This window comes from Naegleria fowleri (assembly GCF_008403515.1).
Source record: "Naegleria fowleri strain ATCC 30894 chromosome Unknown tig63, whole genome shotgun sequence".
NCBI classification, from domain to species: domain Eukaryota; phylum Heterolobosea; class Eutetramitea; order Acrasida; family Naegleriidae; genus Naegleria; species Naegleria fowleri.
This window is the reverse complement of record NW_025407995.1, coordinates 142,815-167,834: the sequence shown is the minus strand read 5'-3', so window position 1 is coordinate 167,834 and position 25,020 is coordinate 142,815. Positions and strand designations below refer to the sequence as shown.

Sequence of the window (25,020 nt, the reverse complement as noted above, 5' to 3'; positions counted from 1 at the left end):
ATTGAAAAGTAGTGACATGATTCTTGTTTGAATACAAGATTTTCTTAATCTTTTACATTTCAATATTTTCGATCTTTCTTGCTCAATGTTGCCACCTCATCACTCCATCATCTTCTGAATTATTATTTTTTTTAAAAAAACCCAAAAAAAATGAGCATTCCTTCTTCAACCATGCCATCGACCTCTCCTTCGTCCTCTTCGGCTTTACATCAAACAGCTCCTATTAAAACATTCTCATCCGAGCATCAAGATATGATTCATGATGCTCAGGCTGATTATTACGGAAAGAGATTAGCAACATGTTCCAGTGATTGTACCATTAGAATTTTTGATTTGGCTCCTGGTGGTACCGAACAACAAGAACCAAAATTGTTGGATGTGCTTACGGGACATGAAGGCCCGGTTTGGCAAGTGAGTTGGGCTCATCCACAATTTGGATCGATTTTGGCAAGTTGTTCCTATGATCACAAAGTAATAATTTGGAAAGAAAATCAACAAACTCACAAGTGGGCCAAAGTTTTTGATTATAGACTCGACAGCAGTGTAAATTCAATCTCTTGGGCACCTCATGAACATGGACTTCATTTGGCTAGCGCCTCTTCTGATTGCCAAATCACAATCTTTTCCTATGATGAACAGAGTAATAATTGGAGAGTCTCAAACATTAGAGATGCTCACAAAATTGGTTGTAATTCTGTTTGTTGGGCTCCTGCATCACACACTGGTGCCTTGGTTCAACAACCTTCTCAAGATCAACCCGAAAGTAGCAAGTTTGTGAAGAGATTGGTCTCCGGTGGAAGTGATAATCTCGTTAAAATTTGGGAATACAATGAGTCAATTAATCAATGGAAAGATACCACACTGGAAGGTCATACTGATTGGGTCAGAGATGTAAGCTGGGCTCCAAATATTGGACTTCCATATGAAACTATTGCCTCTTGCTCTCAAGACAAAACTGTAATTATTTGGACTAGAGACCAAAATTCAAACCAATGGAGTAAGCAAGTTCTAACATTTGATCATGTTGTTTGGAGAGTTAGTTGGTCATTGACTGGAAATATTTTGGCTGTCTCTACAGCTGACAATGAAGTGACCTTGTGGAAAGAAGATGTCACTGGAAAATACAAAAAGATTAGCTCACTCAGTGACAAGTAATTTTTTGGAAATATTCCAATCTTCCTTTATAAAATTCTTAGTTTCATTCTGTTGTGTGATTTATGTGTGAGACATAGTGTTATGGAGTCGATGCAAATTTATTTATTCACATCCAATCGATGTATACGCGAAATGTGACATATGCGTCGTAGAATAAATAATCCGTTTTATCAACCAATTGATTTTACAACATAAGACATGATGTATGCTCGGACATTCCATGATTTTGTTAAGAAAGACGACCTTAATGTGAACGAACCATCGATACTAAACAGGAAACTGGGAACTTGAGAACTCGAGATCAAAAAAATGTTTTCACATCGGGAACGACCGAGTTCACTTTTCTTTATTTCCTCGAATATATCTTCGTTCATCCTCACGGTTGCCACAACCATTCTCCTTCTTTCCTTTCACTCTCATCACGGCGCGATCGTTGATGGATCATCCTCTCAAAATTCTGCTGAATTCATCAGAACCAACACGTATGATACCATCATGATGATGAATAGTGCCATGATGATGAAAACCCTCTCCGCAAGTATTCCTTCCTATAACTTTACTTTTGGTGGAAGACTCACTACCACCGACTTGTTACAACAAATTATGGCTTCTAATAGAAGTACTAGTGGCTCTTCTCGGGAATCAGCTCTCGCAACTATTGCTTCTCAATTCTATGCATTCAGACTTCCAGTCCGATTTTCTAATAATTTAAATTCAAATGTACTCTCGGAACGTATTGAAGTGATTGCCTTTGATAAATCTAATGGTAATATTTATCTCATCGTGAATAGTTACAATGTAGAGTCATACTTTTATGGAAAGAATGCTTCTTCAAGCGGTTCTGATAGTACTATCTATCCATTGTTTTCGGAAATGATGTCTCCCTATTTCCCAACTGCTTTTGATGGCAAGAGTTTTGTATTGATTTTTGAGCCCAATGGTTATGCCAATATTTTGAAACAGAGTGATAATGCAACTAGTTGTCGAACGGTACTTCATATGCCATCTTTTAAAATGTTTTCTCCGGTGAATGTGAGAAATCAATTCGTAATTTCCAATGTTTATGGAATGGGTGGAATTCAAGTGATGAATAAGGAAAGTGGGGAATGTCTTACTTTCAATAATGAAGGATATCTCAATAATTTAATGGCAACATTTAGTGCATGCAACAAGACGAATCCAAACCAATTATTTGTTTGGACAGGTGCATATTTGGTTCCAAAATATCCAACCAATGACAATATGTATTATGCTCTGAAAAGAGATTTTGCATTTGGAACGTCATTCTTACCATTTTCATCGGGATTTCGATATATTCGAATGACCATGCAATTTGTGACACCAGCCAATTATGATCTTGTTCGTTCTGATAAGATTTTGAATTTTACAGACTCTAACATTGAACAATTTTATAAGGAAAATACGCTTTTAATTGACGACAATTTGAAGGGAAACATTACGGCTCTAATTTCTCAAGCGCTTAACTCGAGTATTATTTCACAACTGGCTTTCAGGTGGTCTGGTGCAAGATCCATTTCAATGCTCTGTTCGATGAACCTTGTTGCTTTGGCGACAGTGATGGTGGCATTGCTGGTGTAACTTCACTCCGAACTGAATAGGATCAGAAAGCCAAATTCACACAACATGTTTTTTGAAATATTGTAATAATTTATGCTACATAGTTGTACTTTGAACGACTTTCTGTGGAACGTTCCAAATATTCTCTTTCGATCAAACTTTCAATACGTTTCTTAATCATGTCTGGCGATGGCATAAATCTTTGTTGTAATTGTTTGGTGACTTCAATGACAAGATCTCTGTGTTCGAGAGTCTTTCTTGCCTTCATGATACGGACAATAGCAGCGTCCAACATCCACTTTCGTTCTTCATCGACTTTTTGTTTGGTTTCTTCTTGTTGTTCCTTTGTTTCCTTCACAACAACAGGAGAAATTTTAACCTTAATCAATTTGCTTTCAAAATCGTTGTTAACTGTGAATACAGAGTCTTTCGTGAGGGTCTTATCGGAGCTGTTGGTCAATAATTTTTGATGGGTTGCAGTTTTAACTGTTAAGGCCATAATATTTCTCTTCAACTCGTTCATAGGGATCTTGGTTTGTTGTAAAATGTCACCGTATGAAAGAGATTCCTTTTCGTTAAATAACAAAAGAATGATCATTTGGAAAGTGGAAACGTTGAGTTCATACTTCTTATCGTAGCCGTTGGCCTTCACGTCGCAAGTTCCCATGTTGAATTGCCAAGTAAGCTTTCTACCAGTGTGTTCGTTTGTGTAGAATTCTTTGAAAATATTGGCTGCCTTGTCTACCAACTCAGGAACAGTGACAGCGATCGATTGGGTAACTGGCCAGTAACCAGTAGTCAAAACTTGCACGCTCAAATCTACTGGAGGCTTCTTGTTAGAATAACGTTCGATATAATTCTTAAATGACTCGTTTGTTTCTCTGCTCAGTCTCATATCGGTAAACATTCCTTCTAATTTTGTTGTGAATTGATAACCAAATTCTTGCTTCAATTTAGCAATGAAGGCCTTTTCAGCATCATCGGATTGAGAACGTTGGTTGAGCAATCTCTTTGCCAAGTGGGTCTTGTAATACTTTTCAAAGATGTCCTTCTCGCGCAAGTGTCTAAACAAGGCAATAACTTGTTCAAAGAGAACATCAAATTCAGATTCGTTGATTTGTGTTTTGCCCTTCTTCAACTTGCTGTCAACATAGAGAGACAAATATTCAGGAAATCTCTCGTTGGCGTTAATCACATCATCGAAAGCCTTTTTAACACATGTTTGGAACTTGGAATCTCTCATGACATTCTTACCCTTCTTGATTGAGAAGGCACGAACCAGAAGATCTTCATACTTTTCTTTCAAAACAATCAAATCGGCGATAAAATCAACAGGGTTTTCTTCCTTTTCCTTATCCTTGACAATATGGTAACCTTCGCTTCTACAAAAGTTTTCCACTAAGTCCACACATGGATCCAATGCACCCTCAACGAGAGACAATACATCAAAAACGAGACGTAAATCATCAACTCTCCATGTTTGCAGCATGACAATACAGCCTGATCCTTCTTTTTCAATAATTCTATGCTTGAATTTGTCAATCATGACATTCTTTAAAACAGTTTCAATCTTTGGTTTTGTGTCAGGATCCATACATCTGTCAACTCTGTCTCTTTCTTCCTTTAAACGTTGTGTAACCTTCTTAAGATAGTCGGTTGCAGTAGATGATTCAAAGTAATCATTAGCCTCCTTAGTATAGAATTGTCTGCTTTCATCCAAAAATTTCTTTTCAAAGTGAGTTTCATAAATATCCTTCTTTGAAATTTCAATCATCATTTGGGTAAGACTCTTCATCAAGAAACGATCTGCGACAACTTCACCACATCTGTCCTTGTAAATAATATCCATAATCAATCTTTGAATTCTTTCGAGTGTATTCTTGTGGAAAACTTCTTGTCCAAAAAGTTTAATACCGAGCTCATAAACGGGTGTCTTTTTGTATTGTTTCACATAGTTTCGATCCATATACATGAGAATGTCTCTCACCATGCTTACGGAAGTTCTGTGTTTTTCCCATTGTCTCAAAAGTTCTTTGAGAAAACCTTCATCGGTACATTCCATAATCTTTTCTCGAACACCTTGAATATATTGAGAGAGCTTTGATCTCACTCCCTCATAGAGGGCATCTCCGTTCTTGTGCAGAACGATTTGATAACCCGATCTGTGTTGTGTGCAAGAACATGTTCACATGATGACACAAATTGAGTGGTGATGAATTCATTTGGAAGATGAGTCATTAGTGTGTACACAACAATAGCATAGTAATAGCACAGTGATAGAAGCACCAAAAAGTGTTATTCGTTGTTCCATATCAAAATGGAAATTTAAAGTTCATCAATAGGAAGCGAATGGTTGTTCATGAAGGAATTGATAAGAATAAACGAAACAACAGACAAAATACCCAATAAAACCTACGTATAGAGTACTTGGAAAGATAATGATGAAGCATTCTCTTGATAGATCTGATCAATGGCGCTGATAATCTTTTCCAATTTATCATCAACATCACTTTTGCCCATTTGTCCCTTTCTTTGGATATAACCTGGGATCACTAATTTACCTGATCCTCCCAAAGGAGCCTTGTTTGTACCACTCATATTGATCTCTTTATAATGATGATGATGAAATTACTATTATTTTAAATAATAATATTTTGTTTCCTGATGAAGATGATGATGGCACACAAAATAAAACTACAACTCTATCGGGAGATCCACACACAAAAAATCTCGTTGATAGAGAGAGGAATACGAGGACGGATTGGAGGATGCGATAGAGAACAACAAATTCAACTTGGGTTTCTTCTACTGCAAGAGAGATTGTTTGGGTTGTTGTTGTTGAGCCAAAGCCAATTTTTTCAAAATGTAAAAACTTTATTTTTAAATTCTGAACTTCTCGAGTGCACTCTCGGAGAGTTCATCTTTGAGCTTGAATTCATCATTTTGCGAAATGTGAAGAATTCAGAAGAGCACACCACCTTGTTACAACAAGATTATGAGGAAAGGAACCTCAAAAAATTCTGTCGAAATATTCCTTACATCATGATGTTGATGGATCGTGTTGATGGGATGGTTGGCAGGTTTGATGGACACACAAAATTCCTTCACTTAACCTTAAATGCCACCTTTCATTGTCCCATCAAGTCAAAAAAAACAAAACTTCAACTCTCCCTTATTTCATACTTCCAAAGCACTGATTTTCATCATAACCATTCGAAATCACCATTCCCTCACAATGCAACATCCCATTATGAATTTATTTCCTTCGCCATCCAACGCTGAGAGTCAAGAAAAGTCTCTGCCCACCACAGATTCAATTTTTCATTCAGATACACCAAGCTTTGGAAATGCCTCAACCCTCACAGCTCCCGAATCGAATCTCTCCTGTGATCATTCCTTTCTCTCTCTATTCAATGAACGTGAAACGTTTGCCTTTGAAGATGCTAACTTGACCACTCATTATCAGACAACACCACAATCGAACTTACTTCAAACCTTATCCGGTTGTCATAATCATCATCTTTGGCCCACTCCATTGCCATCATCATTATTTGCATTAGATTTTCACACTTCGTATTCCTTTGACTCAGTTTTTAATTCGAACTCGGAACTCGGCGAGGACGACAACTCTCCTCTATGGAATACTTCTTCAAGATTGTTGATTGACTTTCCTTCGAGGGAGATGATGTTTCCTTCTCCTCTCTCATTGAATACCATTCCTTTGAAACCCTATAGAGATCAAAAGATCTTGATGTCAGCTGCAAGCACAAGTTCATTGAATCCATCCAAGCTTGAAATGACACAACCAACTCTGGAATCCATTTCCAAGAATATAGAAACCTTACTGGAAGAGTCCTGGAAAGTCAATGATGTTACATTCATGAAGGAACTCAAGCGCATCGAGAATGATGTACGATGTGCACTCATTGTGAAGGAACATATGAAGAATAGCAGTCGTAGAGGTAGTAGTTGCAGCAGTAGCAGTAGTAGTAACAACTGTAACCCCACCAGTGCGAGTAATAGCACACAAAATACTTCCTATTCTTCTAAGGAATTGACCATTAAGGAAATGAAGAAAGAGGAAGAAACCAACAATACCAATGAAAGACAAATATTGACTCGATCACAATTAGCCAAGATCACTCAAAAGAAACCATCCACTACAGCCTCTTCGTCGTCTTCCAGAAAGAACTCTTCTTCCATTGTCAGGGAATCCTCCTCCTCCAAGAGAAAGAGAGAGCCCTCCGTCCTCCACTCCAAACGGAAACTCTCCCAAACGAAGGAAACTCATGACGACTCTAAAACAGAGGAAAGTAGCTCGGATCATGATGATGGTAGTGGGAATGAATCGGATTCTGACTTTGATCCAACCATTGCTTCAGGCCAGGGATCTTCAACGGACGACGAGGAGGAGACTGAAGAGGAGGAGGATGAATCCAAGTCTTCTTCCTCGACAACTACTTGCAAGAGAAAGGTCAAGAGTGAAAGGAACAGAACAAGTGTTGTTGTTGCTTCTTCTGCTGATTGTTCCTCCTCTTCTTCAGCATCACCAGCCACAAAGAAGAGAAAGAGAACCACCTTTGCGAAAGCAGACATTGCACTCCTCACGAAATGGCTTCATTCTCACTCGAGTAATCCGTATCCTACTGATGAAGAAAAACAAACTCTCTTAAAGAGTGTGAACATGACTAAGGAACAACTTGAAACATGGTTTGTGAATAATCGAAAGAGATTGTTGCCACAGCACAAGTATGTTCGTAAAACGCCAGTGAGAGTGGAGAGTGAGACGTTTAATCAACGATTGTTGAAACAAATGGAGAAGGAAACAGGTTCAAAAGAAACGAAGAAGAACAAGGTATGAGAGGGAAAAATCAAAATTTCAGAGTTCTTTCGGATGATATTAATACATCATCTCATAGCTCTAGAATGATGATGGTTGCAACAGTTGTAAATTAAATAGTGTGTAACGCTAAAGTGTCTTTGTTGTAGAGCGACCTCTTTTTTGAACTCTAAAGGTTTTGTTTATGTTCTCTCGTGTGTCTTTTCTGATGAACTCGTCTTGCAGAGATCTTTCTTCTTTGACACGCTCATGAGGAGTAGTCTCAAGTGTGTCATGAAGTGTCCAACAAAGATTTTATCGTCAATAAAGAATTATAAAAATGAGCGACGAAGAAGGGGAAGAGATTTTTCTGTCTGTCCGAATTCATGACTTTCATTCACAGGTGTAAGTAGTTTTATATTCATCAAGGACTGTTTTCCCAACAGATGCGAATGAATGAAATACGATTTTTTGAAAAATGATGATGATGATGAAATTAATATCTATAACATGTACATACCGATATGGATATTATTCAATCATGATATCAATAATTGACTCGCGTTCGTGAATTACATGAAATTATAATAATTATAGGAAAGAATTTGAACAAATTAATAGCTCTACAGATCCTAATTCATTACTTCAAAGTTTATGTACAAAAGCCTTGTCGGGAAATCTTGGCCAATCCACTATTCGCTCCATCATTTGGAGAGTTTTTCTCGGAGTGTTGCCACTCACTGATCGATTTGGAAAGGAACATTGGATAGCGAAAATAAATTCTGATCGTTCACGATATGAAGAGCTTCTCAAGAAGCATGAAAACGATCCAAGAAAAATGGCCAAAAATTCTGCAACTTTTTCATCCGAAGAGGAAGTAGATGTGACTTTTTGTGATCCACTCTCACAATCACAATCTGTAGGTGTCATTGTTTGTAATATGTTGAATGGAAGTTTTAACTTTGCAATTTCTTTTTCCAAATTCATCAACGAATTTAACACATACAGAACCCATGGTCCGAATTCTTTGAAAATTCAGAACTTGAAAAAACAATTGTACAAGATTTGAAACGATTGTATCCAGAATATCCATTTTTCAGAACTGAGGAAATTCAAAATTTACTTAAACGAATGCTCTTTGTATGGTCGAAAGAAAATACTGACCTTTCGTACAGACAGGGCATGCATGAATTACTCTCTCCCATTCTTTTAGTTGTGTACAGAGATGCTCAAAATATTGAAAATTATAAGGTATGTCAGTATGAAATCATGCAAATATGATGATGTGACACTTTTTTTTCAATATGACATGCCATTTCCACTTTCACAAAAACTACCAGTATTTATTGCAGGAAAATCCTGAACTTAATTTGCTCATGAAATTATTGGATCGCAATTTTCTTGAACATGACACCTACTGTTTGTTTGAAAAATTAATGACCAAAATGAGAGAATACTTTATTGTCGGTGAAAGTCCTCAAGGAAGATCGTTGCCTAATATTTCTACCAAAGGTCCTCTTGATTCAGGACTACTCATGACCGAACGAAAAATGGACCTCTATGAAACTCCAATTTTCAAAATTTCCAACAAAATTCAAAATAATCTCCTCGAGAAAAAAGATCCAGAATTGCATCGTCACTTGACCAAAATGTGTATTGAACCTCAAATTTATTTAATTCGATGGGTCAGATTACTCTTTGGGAGAGAGTTTCACATTGATGATGCCATTATTTTGTGGGATGCAATTTTCTCTGATTGTGGTGGATTTAGATCTGAAAGTCTAATGTCACCATCCGATATTGATCTATCATTGGTTGAACACATTTCTGTAGCCATGCTACATTTCATTAGAAAACATTTACTTTCTTCGGATGCAAGTTATTGCATGAAACGATTGATGAGATATCCACCCGTTGAGGATGTACATATTTTTGTCGAGCAAGCACTTGAATCACGTGCAAGACCAACAAGTTTATTGCCGTCTATCTCCATGACAGATCTCAACAATAGTCACAATAACCATAATAATAGTAGTAATAATGGCATCAATAATGGAGGAGCAACTGTCATTCCAAAGTCTCTCTCAAATCCAACACTGGACACAAGCTCATTATTTCCCAGACTTACCAAAGACGTTCCTGTCACCGAGAGAACCATTAAACCTTCACGAAAGCAAGAAGGTACTCCCAAACACAAGACCAGCAATAGCATTTCAGGAAAGCCCAAATTTGGGAGCCCTTGCTAAACAGTTGTTTCCATCTTCATCCAAGCCAAAATCAAAGATGGTCACACCTCTCAACTCTCCTTCACCCTCCATACATGCCATGGCAACATCACATCATTTCTATTCATCTGAAGGCCATGAATGGGTAGAACGAGAAAAGAAGTTGGGAGATGTTGTGGATGTTGTTTTGAACGTTTTACAAAACATGGCACTCGAGTAAGTAATGCCATTTCAATGATTTCGTTCTAACCAAGATGATCATTTCTGTTCTTATTCACCTTATTTCATGGAATCTTTGTATTTAATTATTCATGACATATGAAAAATTATTTCATAATTCATTTAACTGACATATATAGTGCCAAGCTGGACGAAGAGCGGTTGCTCATGTCAGTGGCAGAGCTTAAACATGTGAGAGATTGTTTAAAATTTCAATTGCCCTTCCAAGACCGAGGTACGTTAAAATATATTTGTGTGAATTTTTGAGTATTCGAATACTTTGATTATCAAACCACTCACGATAGAAATTGATTGGATCGCCAAACGATTAAAGTCACCTCGAGGATCTGAAGAGGAAGATCATGTATCATCTTCCACCTCACTCTCAACAAGAACAACAAATAACCATCCTTCATCTGTTTCAGATGAAGAAGAAATTAAAAAGTCTCTCGGTACTTTTGTGGAGATTGATTTTCACGAGTCACCTCCACCTCCACCACCTTCCAAATCATCGACGGTAACAACAAGTTCTTTTTTAGAACCACACGATTTCAAATCAAATCATAGTTCTTCGTCATCCTCACAACACAAAGAACAAGCGACAAAAACAGACACGAATAACACCAATAGCGGTGAGATTGTTTTCCATCCTCTTTTGAAATAAATTGAATAACCCTGACATTCCAAGTGACACACCCAGTGTGAAAGATAACAAAAGAAGAAAAAATGGCGCAATTTGCAATCCCTCATTCCGAGAGAGTCTTTTTCTTGTTGATGCTCTCCGTTGTACTATTAACGGCAGGGATGCTGTTAGTAGTATCGTGTCTGGAGATTCATGCATCGTTCCTCATTAAGACGGAATCCTCATCATCATCTTCTCTTCGGAGTTTCAATCATAACAATTCCAATGAAGTAACGACCGCAGCACTGAGAGTCTCAACACTCGCGAGTTCCACCAACTCTGCAGATTCAACAGTAGTACTCTTACGATTTTCTAATTGTAATCATACAGACCATATCATGTTTGGCATTGTTCCACTCAATGAAACCAATACGCTTTTGAAATTCACCAATCCTCAATTTCCTTCTAATTTTGCATGCTCCACTATTGTACTTTCTCAATTTTATGACATTCCTGAGAGATATCAACAAAGTTTTTTCGCAAAACAAAAGGAAGTGAGATTAAGTCCAACGGGAATTCAATACAATTTATGTGAAGTGATTGGAAACTATGAAAAACAATTACAGAAACAGAGAGGAATTATGAATTGCTCGCAATTGTTGTGTGATTCTGATATTCAAAATGTTGTCACTATTGTTGATTCATTGACTAGAGGAAATACTTCATTGGTTGATTGGATTAATTATTGCAGGTACTGTAAATCAGAAGGAATATCAGAGGTGTGTTTACGATCTCCGAGTTCTGGAGATGCTCAAGTGAGAGCCATGTTGCAGTCATTTCCTACAGGTTTGCAATATTGTGGAATGGACATCTTTGGATTACCCTTTTTAGTGAAGACTAATCAAATCACTCCTCAAACTTCCTTATTGACCTATTTCAGTAATTACTCATATCTTTGTTATTGTCCTGCCTTGGATACTTTTGCATTTTCATGTAGCACGGCTCTCATCTCCGACGATCCAATTCAACTGTATTTTCAAGTTGCTGTTTTGGTGCTTGCCTTTGCAGTTCTAGTATTTGTTTTCTTTATCCCAAAATTATGGAAACTCTTCAAAACGCGTTCTGGAAGTTTCATTACAAGTTGTTGCGTCATGTTGACTGCTGCACTTACCCTTGCACATTCCTTGATTTCGATTGTGGTCCCTCCACCTCTTTCCATAACCATTTCAACACATTTACAATATTTTGCATTGATCTCAATATTATATAGTGTCTACTCTTGGTTATTGGGTTTGTATCGATTGATTTCATTAGCAAAGGATCGACAAGCTCCAAAAAGTTATTATGTGATTCATGCTTTTTTGATATGTGTGTTCTTGGCAATTGGAGTGGTTACGTCAGTCGTTATTGCAACTCAGAACGACGAATCCAAGTTGTACCTATTAATTGCTGAAGTTTGTTTGGGGGTAATTGTTGCTGTGTTTTTTGTAGTGGGATCGGTGTGGGCTTACGTTGTCATGAAGAAAATCAGTGATGTGAATTTGATGAGAACAGATGTAAGTGGTTGTTTTTCACTCTGTTTTGTTCGTTGTGTGTAATAATGTTGGTCAAATTTGTATGTACCCATATTGGTGTGCATTGTGTATGCATGAATTGCAGTTTGTAAGATTTGTACTCTATTCCACATTTGTAATCATAGTATTTTCAACATCATTCCTACTCGCGATTATATTTAATAGTAGTAATCCTTCTTTCGCAGCCGTGTGTGGTTCGATTGGAAGACTGGCCACGTATGCCCTGTTTGTAGCAGTAGTTTATGCTGATTTTGATCAAAATGAATTTAGGGAATTCTATGCTGCTTGCTCTAAATTTGTGTACAAGTGTGTAAAAAAAGCAGGTAAAGAAGACACACAAAAAGAGAGGAGAAAGCTCTAGTAATTCCAGCTATAATGACTCTTCGAAACTATTGAAAACTGAAGAATATTCATCTTACCAAGAAACTTCAGGTACTTCATGGGTGACTATGGATTCTGCCAGTGTTAATGCAGATATTACAACAAGTAGTACCTCCAAATGAAATAATTAATTGAATAATGATTGTTAATTACTCCAAAACATTGGAGGAAATAATTTCACAAAGAGATATCAAGCCTCGTTGTTCGCTGTTCGTTTCCAGATATTTCTGAAGAGGGGAACTCAATATTGAAAAGAAACACACAGCAAGTGGATGGTCCGATGAACAGCTGTTTCAAATGAATGGTGTCACAAACGGTGACGATATTATAATTTTCTCTGCAACTCACGAAAAGGCTACTCACCTTCTGAATGATTTGGCAATAAACATTAAGGTAGAAAGTAAATGTTGCTCATTTTTGTGATGATTCGTGACATGGTTTAACGTGTGTCTGAGTTCATCCATTTGTTTGCGATAATGATGTCCTCTTTCTGTGCTTCCATTAAGAAAATCAGACAAGTGTTTCAGTGGGAAGTTTTCGAGAATGGTTTGTTTGAAAAGCACTCTCCTTCCATGGCCCTCAAATTTTTGAATGAGAAAATAGGCGGCGAATGTGTGGTGCAAAAGTAAATCCTGAAATAATGAATGAACAGACGAGGTAGTGGTGATCAACAATACGTACATATTTGTTTCTTGCAACATACCAGAATAGAATTGTAAATTTTCGCATAATCTAATTGTAGGAAATGACCAATTAAATTTCGTATTTTGTCAACAATGACATCATTGGTGGTAACATCAGTTTCATGGGTGGCATTCATTTCTTGATTTAGCCAAGCAATAATTTCCATCGAAAATGTGAGGCATCCTTCAACTATGTCGTAAATGTTCCCTTGGTGCGTTATTGAATCATGCAAATTATTGCAACTCGAGATCACAGATTTAAAGATCAAAAATTCCAGTGCTAAGCACAAAATGAGAGGAGTGCCGCTATAGAGCAGTATAGTCCCAAAGTGCGAAGAAATATCATTCCAAAATGGATGAGAATACAAATCGTCACTGAATGAATTTTGAATTTGACTGATTTTCTTCCATACGGTATATGAACTGTATAAATATGACTTATGAAATCGATCTTTTAGAGCTTGTTCGTCATTTGTTGGGTGTATTCTGTTCAGAAAATGATTTTTGCAGTTGTATGCAACGGATCGAATGGAATTTAGGCACAGATTGAAATAATTATAAACCGAATGGCCATTCTCCGTTTCATTCTCCTTTGATTGATCGTGCAGGTGTTGAAAAAGCTCCTTCACTAACTTTTGGGCAACATGTATAGAAATATGACTGGCTCTATAAACTTTCGAGAATTTGATAAACTGTTGAATGAATCTGTCTGTAATATCATTGGCATCATTTGTCTCTTCCAAATTTTTAATGGTCCAATAGTGATCAGGATTATTCTCACACACAGAAATTAAATATTTCAAATATGGGTTGCATTGTTTGTGTTGTTGTAGCAAAGTGCTCACTATCTTAAAGGAGAGTATCAATTGAATTCTCTCCAAGAAGGATGAATATTTCCTAAACTGCTTGAACGAATATAAGAGGTGTCTCCACCATGTCTGCAGAACCTGCACATGATTAGAAATCTTTTCAATGCAAGGAGTAATGGTCAAGAGTAGGGAAGTCTTCTCAGTAGGGCTCATGATTAAAAATGTCTCTTCGTGAGATTTACTTCTCTTCATTTCAAAATTATGAATGGAATTCAAAATCACAACATGCAATATCCTCAATGGTGTAAGTACTTGTTTCGTAAAAGAATAGAACCATTTCATGAGTAAATTTAATTTTCTTGTAGGTGTCATCTTGGTGATGGCATAAAATTCAAACACTAATTTTCCAAATTTTCTTTTCAATAATTTGCCATCCATCAAGAAATTATTAATTATTGTGTACTTCTTGGAAAGGAGTTCCACAATTCTCTCATGGCACTCGTCGATTAAATTCAAGGCTATTCTCATCATTTTGTTGCAACAATTCGTCTTTGAAACCTGTTGTTGCCTTTCTTTAACATCATGGAGATTATCTTTGTAATAAATACGGTTTCCATGGCTATTCCGATGATGATGAGAGGGATCATTTAGGACAAATGTCCCATACCATAAAGCCTGTTTCAAATGAATACTCAGTACATGAACCCATCGGGAAGAGTCCATCATTGTTGCATCATGATCATCCATCGGAGTATAATTATCTTGAAGACCTTCTTGTCGTTTCCTTAGAACATGATGTTGATTCATAGTAAAGATGATCAATACATTAATAATTCTTTTTTAATTGAAATACATTAATAATTATTGAAAATTCCGAGCATCTGGTGGCTTCATTCAATCAAAATTGCTATTTTTTTAAACAACCAAAAAAAAATAAGTTTCGTGTTCATCATCATCACACACAATGGCACACGCTCTCGATAAAGCTCTCAAATTCATGACGGCAGCAACCTTTGCCGGAACTGGTGTGCTTGCTCTCGGATTGTCTTGCTTGTATACAGTCGACGGAGGAGAGAGAGCAATTTTGATGGATTATGTCGGAGGAGGAATTCGTGATGATTATGTGGCCGGAGAAGGCACACACTTCAAAATTCCCATCATTCAGAAACCCATCTTCTTTGATACACGAATTCGTCCAAGAGAAATTTCAACCAAGACCGGAACCAAAGATTTACAAACAGTGAATATTACATTGAGAGTTTTACATCGCCCTATTATTGAAAAACTCCCATTGATCTATAAAGAGTTGGGAGGAGATTATGATGAACGTATTCTTCCATCGGTGGGTAATGAAGTGATGAAAGCTGTGATTGCTCGATACAAGGCCGAGGAGATTATTCAACGAAGAGAACAAATTTCAAAGGAAATTCAAAAGATGGTCCGAGATAGAGCCTTACAGAAATTCCATATTGATTTGGTGGATGTTTCCATTACTGATTTAAGTTTCAGTAAGGAATTTACAAGAGCCGTCGAAATGAAGCAAGTTGCTGAACAAGAGGCTGAAAGACAGGCCTTTATTGTCGAAAAGTCGAGATATGAAAAGGATGCAGCAATTATTTTGGCAGAAGGTGAAGCTAAGGCAGCTGAAATGATTTCTCAAAGCCATGCAACAATCCGGTTCTGGACTCATTGAGCTGAGAAAGATTGAAGCCAGTAAGGAAATTGCTAGTACTCTTGCCAATTCCAAGAACATTACCTACCTTCCAAAAGATACTCCTTATTTGATCACAAAATAATAATAATAAACAAGAGAATGAACTTTCTAGTGTCTCTCAATCAACCCAATTCAACCATGCCGTGTAATCTCAAACGAGTCTTTATAGGGAAATTTCATGAACTCTTATCTCATGGTGGAAAACGGAGCTTTGTGAATATGATGTTGACAGAGTTCAATCATTTCCAAGCATGGTTTGTCGTTTCCTTGATTTTCATTACTGAACTCTAGAAACAGATTTAAAGCAGAATGGTATTGTTTTTCAAACAATAATTGACAGGCTTGATTGTACTTTTGCCACTTTTGCTTTTTCTTTTGATTTTCCAACTCGTACATCCATTCATCTGCTTCTTGGTTTGTACTATCACCAATTTCATACAATTTTTGTGGAATGTTTTCACTTCTTCCCAAGTGCATGGATGAATACTCATGGTCAGAAACTAAATGAATATCTCCCACATAACGTGAATGATATTGGCAGTGGGTTTTGTGTTGAATGCCCTCACTAACTATGATTGAAATATCTAATTGATGAGCTTTTTTAACCATGGCCTCTAAATTATATTTTGCACTTGAAATAATACTAAAGGTCTTGAGGTCACGAGTTCCCACATTTCCTACAAGGCATTCCTGTTGAGTGAGTGCAATTCTAATTTTTAAGGCTTCTATTAAGGTCAATAGTTCATCATTCTTCATATGGGACAACCATTTCTTGGTTTTGAGAGACTCTATTCTTTCCAGTAATAGTTTTGAAGCCAAAACACCCTTTTCTTGATGATTTGCATGCTGAATGGAAGAATTAAAAGACATCATGAAGGAGTCGTTTTCAAAGTGACCAAGCAATCCTCCAGTGATTTTCGATATTGTATGGACCTGATCAAACACATCGGACAACATGTGAATACAATCATTTGGATTTTCCATTCTTGAAAGAACATCTGAGAAACCATCGAATACCATGTGGAGGAGAGTCACTTTTTTCTTTTCCAAGTACAAGGAGAACATGTTTAAAGGATTTCGTGAATGATGCTGCTTTTGGACAGAAGTATTTTGTGTGGAGCGACTACTTGACAACGAAACAGATGACACGGAAGATTTAGTTGAGGAATGGGTCGATAGTTGTTGTTGTTGTTGCTGTTGTTTCTTGTTGTTTTCTGTTTGATGATGATGATGATCAGAGGTTGTAAAAGGTTCTTCCTCTGCATTCTTCTTGTCCAATTGTTGCAACAAATGAGTTGGAATGAAAGCACGATAAAGTTTGATCATGTGAGTCATGTCTAGAAATTGTTTTTGCAATTCTCTGTGATTTTTGTATTTAGTGTATCCAAGCACACCGCCACCATAGTGTCAATAATGTGAATATTTGAATGTAACCAAACATATGTGAAAAAGATTAAATATGAGCGTTTTGTGTTGTTATTCTTGTTGCTTTACAACTTGTGAATTCCTTACCTGACTTCGTAAAATTTGCTTGGCTTCACCTCAATACCTTCGAGATCCATTCTCGAAATGGCTGTAAATTGATCGATCAGATTGTAAAAGGGTTTCACAATTTTCATGGATATCGCAATAGATAAGAAAATGGAAAGCAAGACAATAAGGATGGCTCCACACAGCGAAGACACCACACCAATAACAATGGTACCTAAATAATTCCATTTGGGAATGGCCATTACGAATAACCAATCAATTTTAGTTTCCGTACACATCCTGTACAGAGAAATATAATCAAAACCATCTTCAAAGGTTTGAATCTGGTTGCACTCAATATTGCTGATATTATCTTGTGCGTGTGCAAAGACAAAATTTACCACTTCGCGTGTTCTGTCTTCGTTGAGAGTTTTAATTGTTTTTCTTTCCACCGTGTCATCTGAAAGAGGGATGGCCACTTTAATCGTTGGATCATCAACTGTTCGAAATGTTTGTCGAAAATTGTAAGTCATGGTGAAAAGTCATGATGGTATGAACAATTAGAGTCATGGTGGTGGTTAGTGGACAACAAGTGTTCAAGAAATACTTACTTGCAACCACATAGTTGGTCTCTGTTTCAATAATGAAACTTTTTGATCCATGCACTTTTTGAGTTGCTTGAACCAAGAAATTCGAGAAACTTGCAACAGTGAAATCAAATGCCAAATAGTAATTGAATCGAGTCTTATTATTCATTGAAAAGCAATAAAGTAGTGTGATGAATGTATCATAATTTGGAGTCGTCACATCCACATAAGTTTCTGCAAATATTTGTTTCTTGGGATTGTCGTTACAAGTGTCAACTAAACTAGAGACGTCAAACGGACCCAACACCAAGTCTGGTGTGTTGTTTCTTTTGCAATAGTCATACAACTCGAAATCAGGATCACAATAGTAAAACTCTTGTCGGTCATTGGCAGTGTAATTAAATAAACAAGGTCCCTCAGCTGGATCATGGTAAATTCCAAGTCCATTATATTGATCGTCTCCAATGTAAACAGTTTGCACGAGTCCATTATTTTGCAAATCTTCTGTCACATAGGTTTGATACGTCACCTGTTCAATTTGACTTGCATTTGAAAAGTCTAAAAGTTTCAAGACTTGTCCTCTCATGACATAATGAGAATGTGTCAAATCCACAATAGTTCTTGACACCGAATTGATAATCTCACGAAATTCATTATCACGTTCCATATTACTCCACCGAATATTGGAAGGGAGTAAACTTGAGATCCAAACGGCAGACAATACAATCACACTCGCAAACACCACAAGGGACATTAATAAGATTATGCTACACTTGATGGATATCCTTCGAGATGAAGGATCGTTCGAGGAAAGGAGAAGAGACTGTTCTTCTTCTTCTTCTTCTTGTTCACCATACTTGGAATGGTCGAGAGAAGTGTTAGACCTGGTGTTGACGTTGTCGCCGTGAGGAACAATAACATTCTTCTTCACCATCATGACCTCAGATTCAGTTTACAGAAGGTTTGTTTTTTTGAGAGATTGCTTTGAAATAACGAATCTCATCAATAACTTGGTATTTCTCTCTCTTTATGTAAAGGCTGACAAACAACTCCGATCATCTCTGATGTGATCCGGTCATCATCTCTCCCTCAGTATCTTAATTCGGTTTGTGCTTATACAAATAAAGTAATTGCCAAAAAAGAAAAGAAAAGGGTGAGAGGATTGGCGTACATTATATCTCTCCCTATCTAAAATGCGTGCAAGATTTTATCAAAGAGTAATTTCTGAAAACTAGTTCCCAATTTCTCCACAAATTGAAACAATTCTTGCTTTATGGAAAGGCCATCTTGATCTTCCGAGTGAGGATTATGTTCCACTCGAGTTAATTGTAAGGTATAGAAGGATTTGTACTTATGGAGAGAACCTGTCCAGTTTCGTCATCTTCCACATAAGATTCCTCTCGGATCAGTTCGTTTCTCTCTCGTAAGGTGCAAATATAACGATGGAAGAAGAATTTATCCTCCTCTTTAGGGTAGTTTATGGGTTTTTTGCTCTGAAAACGACTATCAATAATTACATGTATTGTTCCTTGTTGTTCATCTCTGAGAAGGAAAGGAAATCATCCAAAACAACAAAATGTTTGGTTTTCAATTCGGAAACAATAAAATCTTCTCGATGCGTCCAATTAAGATTTTATTGTTTCCGAATTGAAATGGTGATGAAGGTGTTGTTGTCGTTGTTTCTTTTGTGTTGTTCAAAGAGAACTCGAAACAAGAAAAAATGTTGAAATTATGTTTGAATTTTCGAACAAATAAACGCATGGACAGTGATAAAAAAAATGTTGAAATTATGTGCAACGACAACATGGATCAACTCCACCAAAACATCCAAGAACAAGCTTTCATTATTCACCACAGCACAACTTTTAAAGAATAATGCTCGTTCTTCATGTATTAATACCAGCAAGAATTTTGGAAAACTTTACTTGATCATGATGAAAAAAGACTTTTCGGAAATTGAATTATTTCGTGCTTATCATTCCCGTCATCTTCTTTTACAGAATTCCAACAACGGAATGAATGAAAATGTAGCCCAACAACAAGACTCTCTTCTAATACCATCATCAAACAAACATTTAAAAACAAAGCTTGATGAAATCATGTTTTGGAACAAGCTTGAGGACTATTTCTCACCCAATTCAAAACTTGAGGAAGTGTTTGTAAAGGTTACGCTCAGTAAGCCTTCCATAGAAATTCCTTCTCACACCACCACAAATTCCGATGATGAACAGCAACTTCCAACGAAGCAATTAATGATCAACAAGGTTCAGGTGAGACCCATACAATTATTGAAAGAAAAGAAAAACAGCAAAAATTGTAATTCATCAACATCGTCACCATCACCATTGCATTACCAACTCACTCTATTTCATAAGGATAAAAAGGCCACTCATCAAAATATTCCATCAGCAGTTGAGGCATTCACAAAAATTAAAGACCTTCTGATCACGAATGGATATCAACAAGTACTAATTCAAACACCCTCTGGACACAATGTACAAATGATATTGAAATATACTAGCTCAAATAGTAGTGCTGAAAAGACAACTAGGATTGAGAGTGTCAAAATGGTGACATACATAGAAGAGGTTAATTCATGCACTCTTGACCAAGAAGCAACATCGTTAGTAATCATTGAACGTGAACACAACAGAAAAAAGCATTACATTCTGGAAGAGGGGAAAAGAATACCATTCCTTGTTGATCTTGGCATTATTCATCCTGAGTCTGGCAAAGTGCTTGCACCAAAATTTCACAAATTCAAACAAATGAATCACTTTTTAGAAATCTTCAAGGATACGATTCCAATGAGTGTCATTGAGCAGAAAGACACATTACGTATTGTTGATTTTGGATGTGGAAAATCATATCTTACGTTTTCTCTTCATCATTACTTGAAAGAAATACTAAAAATTGAAAACTTTCAAATTATTGGACTCGATCTCAAAGAAGATGTTATAGAGAAATGCAACGCACTTGCTGTTAAATATGACATGCAACAACAATTGAAATTTGTAGTGGGTGACATTCATTCGTTTGAGCTCTCGCCACACTTTTTTGATCAAAGACAAGACAAAACCTCTCAGGTGGACGTTGTTGTTTCTCTTCATGCATGCAATACAGCAACTGATAAGGCTCTTGCTCAAAGCGTTCGGTGGGCTGCAAAGTGCATCATTGCCGTTCCCTGTTGTCATCACGAAGTCTATCAACAACTCAAACATGTCAAGAACTTGCCCGAAGACCACTTATTGTTTCCACTGTTGAAACACGGCTCACTGAGTGAAAGATTTTGTTCTCTCTACACTGACAGTCTCAGATGTCAACTATTGGAAATTGCTGGATACAAGACTAATGTGATTGAATTCATTGAAACGGAGCATACACCCAAAAACCTAATGATTCGTGCCATCAAACATGCATGCACCTCAAACGAAATACAACAAGATTTGCTCATTCAAAGATATCTTAAACAAAAGCAAGGCCTGCCTGTCGAGATATCTTTAGAGGCTTTCATGCAACCCTTTTTTGAAAGATTTGAACGCAAAGCTGCTGAACGAATCGTTCATTGATTCGAGAATTTTGTCCATAGATATCCCGTAACAATCGTCACAAATCCATGAAAATTTTTTTTGCCTGATGAAAATGGATGGCAGCAGTGTTCCTTCGATGTGAAAAACACATCTGGAAGGCCACACTCGGGTGAACCACAAACATCCACATCACTGCAAGGCTGCTTTAAGCACTCGAAACAACACAGGTTGGAAACGGCCTCTACGTCAAGCAACCATCCACACATTTCTTTGACGAAGAAAAAACACCTTCAACAACACCACGCAGGAAGCGCTTGTTAACTCGGACGTCAGGTCATCCCGAGACCAGAACAAGAAAATCCAAATCATTACACATATTCGGATCTGTTGCTGCCCAGAATATCATCATCTCTGCCACAGAAGAAAACCGTTTCACACATCTGGACTTGTCACCTTTACGTTCCTTCTTGCCTGATTTAACACCATTTTTGTGTTGTTGATAGGTTATATGCATTTTGAGGCACAAAGCAGAGTCGTTGTCATTTTATGCTGCGATCAAGATCAGTCTTCCACTCCACAAGAAAGAAAACCTTGACATTCCATCATCATTCCGTTCCACCTCTCTTCGTCCACCTTCTTGCTCATCCCATACAATAACCTATCAAGCCCTCTTGTTGTTATTGTATATCTATCATCAAATTTCCCAATACATCTTCAATTCCTTCTTTGGATTATTCTTCGAATATGCTCTGTATGGACACTTCGAGAAAATACCAATCGGTCACTACGAGTAACAACAATAACAACAACACGACTCCAAACTCACAGAACTCTAAATCGACTGAAAACACTTCGACAATTAAACGTCCATCGTTGGCTAATCGAAAACCACCGCCTCCTCCATATTCAGACGAAGACAATTTTGAAAATGCCAGTAGCACAAGTACTCTCACATCAACATCCCCAACGACAAGCTCTCAATCATCAAGTTACTCACCTCCAGGATCAGTTCCAACAGCTTCAAAACCACCCTCCTCATCATCTGTGAACGAACCTGAGGTTGATGACTCGTCGGTTGTCAAAGAAAGGCAACAGAGATATGATCTGTTGCGTCTCCTCGAAATTGAAGACCAAGTTGATTCGCAACGACTGACTTGCACAGTGGAATTTGTCGATGATTACTTACTGAGAATATCACAACAAGTAAGAATCCCAAGATATGCCCACAAAAAACTTCCACCAAAACCTCCCGTTAATGCTTCTTCTCCCACCACAAGCTCTTCCTCTTCCTCCTCTCCAAGTGCCGATGATCAATTATTCAAGGAGTCAATTCCTACTTCGCAAAGCACCAATGTACTTGACCGATTGGAAAAAGTTGACACCACCACAGAAAAACCAATACGAAAATCTCTAGTTGCCAGTCGAGTGCTTGCCTTTCAAAATCCCGTAATTTCTAAAATTGCTAAACCAATAGTAAGACAACCTTTACGGAGTAGCGACACTTCATCCAGATCTGGCACAGCAAGTTTAGGTGGGACCGAATCGTTGTCACGTTCGAACCTCCTTGCTCCTCCTCCTGTTCCTCCAAAGTCTTTAAAGCCAAAAAGAGACCTCTCACCATCAACATCCGAAGATGTCACACCTTCATTATTTCAAATCCCTCAAAAGAATCCATCCCCCTTAAGTAGTGAAGAAGAATCAGCATCTAACTTACAAGCTACCTTTACCCCTGAACCAAAAATTCAACGCGAGAAAATCACCAAGAGAACGTGTGCTTGGAACTCACGTCATTGATTTTGTCACTCAATTAACATTTCCGAATCATTCTAATTGTTCTATTGTTCATTTAGCTGCAAAATATAATCATGTTGACATTTTACACTGGTTATTGGATTGTTGCTGTGATGAAACATGCCCACAAAGCCCATCCACTCCATCATCAGATTCCATGGAAATACAACATTCAAATAAGTGTATTTCTAGACAAAAGAAGCTGTGGAATCTCCAAGATAAGCAAGGAATGACTCCGCTCTATTATTCTGTCGCTGGAAACGATCTTGGACAGAAAACACTTGATACCTGCGCATTTTTGTGCAGTCAACCTGTAGTTCAAGAGAAACAACTTAATTTCTTAATTGACCCATATGGAAATTTACCAATCGTTCTCGCTTTGAAACGAAAGGACTTGGAATTGGCCGATATGTTACAATTATTTGGAGCGAAATTGGATATTACAGTCGGTATTGGTGTGCTGGGAGAAAGTTTACTTCATAGCTCCTTCCGAGATTGTGAGGTACAAGTGAGCGAATATATTATCAAAGCAATGCCAAGATTAATATTCAAAAAGAATCAAAGAGAAGAACACGCCTTGTTTGCTTGTCTCAGAGATTACAGATCCATTAATACTCACTCTTCGAATTCATCATCAAACTTTCTTGAACTAACTGAGAGAAAAACATATTCAGAGAGAAGACAAAGCAGTCTTGTCTTTACAAATACTGCTACCAGTCTTACCAACAACAACAAGTACTTTTTATTCTTAAAGCATGTTCTGATGAATGGAGAACAATTATTTGGAACCGAAATTTTTGAGAAAGCACTTTTAATGAAGAACGCATTTGGAAACAACATACTCATGCAAGCTGTTGCATTTAATGATGTGGATTCATTTAAAACCATTTGTCGATATTTGTTTGAGAGCTCTATGAAGAATGCAGAAAAACGCAAATTGCTGACGAGCTTGGCTCTCGACAAGGATCGAGATGGAAGAACCATTCTTCATTTGAGTATTGATTTTGCCATCAAAATGCTCTCTAAAAAACCTGAAGACTTTTTGGCATGGTCCAATGGATTCGAATGGCTGTTTGTTTGGCTTGAACAGAATTTCCTGTATCTTGCCGACAAAGTTCAATATGCAAAATCACAATCACTATATCATTTCCTCATGCAAAAAGATAATAGTGGAAAGACTGTGTTTGACATGGTTGCTACACAAGATGTCAAGAAAACTGAATGGAAAAACATCAAAGAAAGTCTTCAAGCTGCAGCGGATAAGTGGATTCATGACAGGTCTGTCTCTGGTACTGGAGCAGCTCTTGACCTTACTGAAACAACTGAAAAACAATCCTTGATGTCTCTGTTCAAAAACAAGATAAAGAAATCAAGCAAGTAGATCAGTGCCATGTGTGTTTGTCACCCTGACTAATTCATGGTCGCTCTCACCTAAACAATGGATAACTTACTTGTCAAATTGGCTGATTTACTCCCAATTATGACTAACCTTAAATGTACAACATGCTTGCAACCTTTACGCAAATTGATTGGAGTTCAAGTTCCATAACTATGAATATCTTTTTGTTCTTGAGAATTTTGACACAGAAAATGAACAATAAAAGAACTTCAACGAATGCAACAACCACTTTCACAATTCTTTCACTCAGCTCCTGAGGAATTGTTATGCGAAATAATACCTGTGATGCAACAACATTGAGTGTCTTACAAGAACCCAAACATGGAAACTTTATCACCATCAAATCTCGAAAATTACTCAAGCCAGGCCATTTCTATTCCACTACAACCTAAACGTATTCAGAGGTGGTATTGAGAAAAAAAAAATTAAAAATTTCCCGTCCAGCCAATTTTTTTCTCCTGGCT

At 37.3% G+C, this 25,020-nt stretch overlaps 12 protein-coding genes across 12 annotated transcripts; 9 read left to right on the top strand and 3 right to left on the bottom strand.

Annotated features, from left to right (window-relative positions):
- Positions 1 to 150: 150 nt before the first annotated feature.
- FDP41_008702 (uncharacterized protein) lies at positions 151 to 1,155 on the top strand (the record flags this gene model as incomplete). Its single annotated transcript, XM_044712585.1, has 1 exon — positions 151 to 1,155. One exon carries the CDS (start codon positions 151 to 153, stop codon positions 1,153 to 1,155), a length of 1,005 nt encoding a protein of 334 aa, XP_044557751.1.
- A 309-nt stretch (positions 1,156 to 1,464) lies between these two features.
- Positions 1,465 to 2,754, top strand: FDP41_008701 (uncharacterized protein; the record flags this gene model as incomplete). Its single annotated transcript, XM_044712584.1, has 1 exon — positions 1,465 to 2,754. One exon carries the CDS (start codon positions 1,465 to 1,467, stop codon positions 2,752 to 2,754), a length of 1,290 nt encoding a protein of 429 aa, XP_044557750.1.
- A 70-nt stretch (positions 2,755 to 2,824) lies between these two features.
- FDP41_008700 (uncharacterized protein) lies at positions 2,825 to 5,331 on the bottom strand (the record flags this gene model as incomplete). The annotated part of the gene is made up of 2 exons (XM_044712583.1): positions 2,825 to 4,895; positions 5,150 to 5,331. 2 exons carry the CDS (start codon positions 5,329 to 5,331, stop codon positions 2,825 to 2,827), a joined length of 2,253 nt encoding a protein of 750 aa, XP_044557749.1.
- A 637-nt stretch (positions 5,332 to 5,968) lies between these two features.
- Positions 5,969 to 7,594, top strand: FDP41_008699 (uncharacterized protein; the record flags this gene model as incomplete). The annotated part of the gene is made up of 1 exon (XM_044712580.1): positions 5,969 to 7,594. One exon carries the CDS (start codon positions 5,969 to 5,971, stop codon positions 7,592 to 7,594), a length of 1,626 nt encoding a protein of 541 aa, XP_044557748.1.
- Positions 7,595 to 7,892: 298 nt separating this feature from the next.
- Positions 7,893 to 9,798, top strand: FDP41_008698 (uncharacterized protein; the record flags this gene model as incomplete). Its single annotated transcript, XM_044712579.1, has 4 exons — positions 7,893 to 7,957; positions 8,150 to 8,471; positions 8,561 to 8,803; positions 8,893 to 9,798. 4 exons carry the CDS (start codon positions 7,893 to 7,895, stop codon positions 9,796 to 9,798), a joined length of 1,536 nt encoding a protein of 511 aa, XP_044557747.1.
- A 37-nt stretch (positions 9,799 to 9,835) lies between these two features.
- Positions 9,836 to 10,660, top strand: FDP41_008697 (uncharacterized protein; the record flags this gene model as incomplete). Its single annotated transcript, XM_044712578.1, has 3 exons — positions 9,836 to 9,993; positions 10,137 to 10,231; positions 10,302 to 10,660. The coding sequence occupies 3 exons, from the start codon at positions 9,836 to 9,838 to the stop codon at positions 10,658 to 10,660; spliced, it is 612 nt and encodes a 203-aa protein (XP_044557746.1).
- A 62-nt stretch (positions 10,661 to 10,722) lies between these two features.
- Positions 10,723 to 12,695, top strand: FDP41_008696 (uncharacterized protein; the record flags this gene model as incomplete). Its single annotated transcript, XM_044712577.1, has 3 exons — positions 10,723 to 12,174; positions 12,278 to 12,515; positions 12,598 to 12,695. 3 exons carry the CDS (start codon positions 10,723 to 10,725, stop codon positions 12,693 to 12,695), a joined length of 1,788 nt encoding a protein of 595 aa, XP_044557745.1.
- Positions 12,696 to 12,722: 27 nt separating this feature from the next.
- On the bottom strand, positions 12,723 to 14,872 carry FDP41_008695 (uncharacterized protein; the record flags this gene model as incomplete). Its single annotated transcript, XM_044712576.1, has 3 exons — positions 12,723 to 12,861; positions 12,937 to 13,205; positions 13,277 to 14,872. The coding sequence occupies 3 exons, from the start codon at positions 14,870 to 14,872 to the stop codon at positions 12,723 to 12,725; spliced, it is 2,004 nt and encodes a 667-aa protein (XP_044557744.1).
- Positions 14,873 to 15,029: 157 nt separating this feature from the next.
- FDP41_008694 (uncharacterized protein) lies at positions 15,030 to 15,758 on the top strand (the record flags this gene model as incomplete). The annotated part of the gene is made up of 1 exon (XM_044712575.1): positions 15,030 to 15,758. The coding sequence occupies one exon, from the start codon at positions 15,030 to 15,032 to the stop codon at positions 15,756 to 15,758; it is 729 nt and encodes a 242-aa protein (XP_044557743.1).
- Positions 15,759 to 15,965: 207 nt separating this feature from the next.
- Positions 15,966 to 18,770, bottom strand: FDP41_008693 (uncharacterized protein; the record flags this gene model as incomplete). Its single annotated transcript, XM_044712574.1, has 3 exons — positions 15,966 to 17,139; positions 17,292 to 17,748; positions 17,861 to 18,770. 3 exons carry the CDS (start codon positions 18,768 to 18,770, stop codon positions 15,966 to 15,968), a joined length of 2,541 nt encoding a protein of 846 aa, XP_044557742.1.
- An 844-nt stretch (positions 18,771 to 19,614) lies between these two features.
- Positions 19,615 to 21,405, top strand: FDP41_008692 (uncharacterized protein; the record flags this gene model as incomplete). Its single annotated transcript, XM_044712573.1, has 1 exon — positions 19,615 to 21,405. The coding sequence occupies one exon, from the start codon at positions 19,615 to 19,617 to the stop codon at positions 21,403 to 21,405; it is 1,791 nt and encodes a 596-aa protein (XP_044557741.1).
- A 705-nt stretch (positions 21,406 to 22,110) lies between these two features.
- FDP41_008691 (uncharacterized protein) lies at positions 22,111 to 24,538 on the top strand (the record flags this gene model as incomplete). The annotated part of the gene is made up of 2 exons (XM_044712572.1): positions 22,111 to 23,152; positions 23,217 to 24,538. The coding sequence occupies 2 exons, from the start codon at positions 22,111 to 22,113 to the stop codon at positions 24,536 to 24,538; spliced, it is 2,364 nt and encodes a 787-aa protein (XP_044557740.1).
- Positions 24,539 to 25,020: the final 482 nt, after the last annotated feature.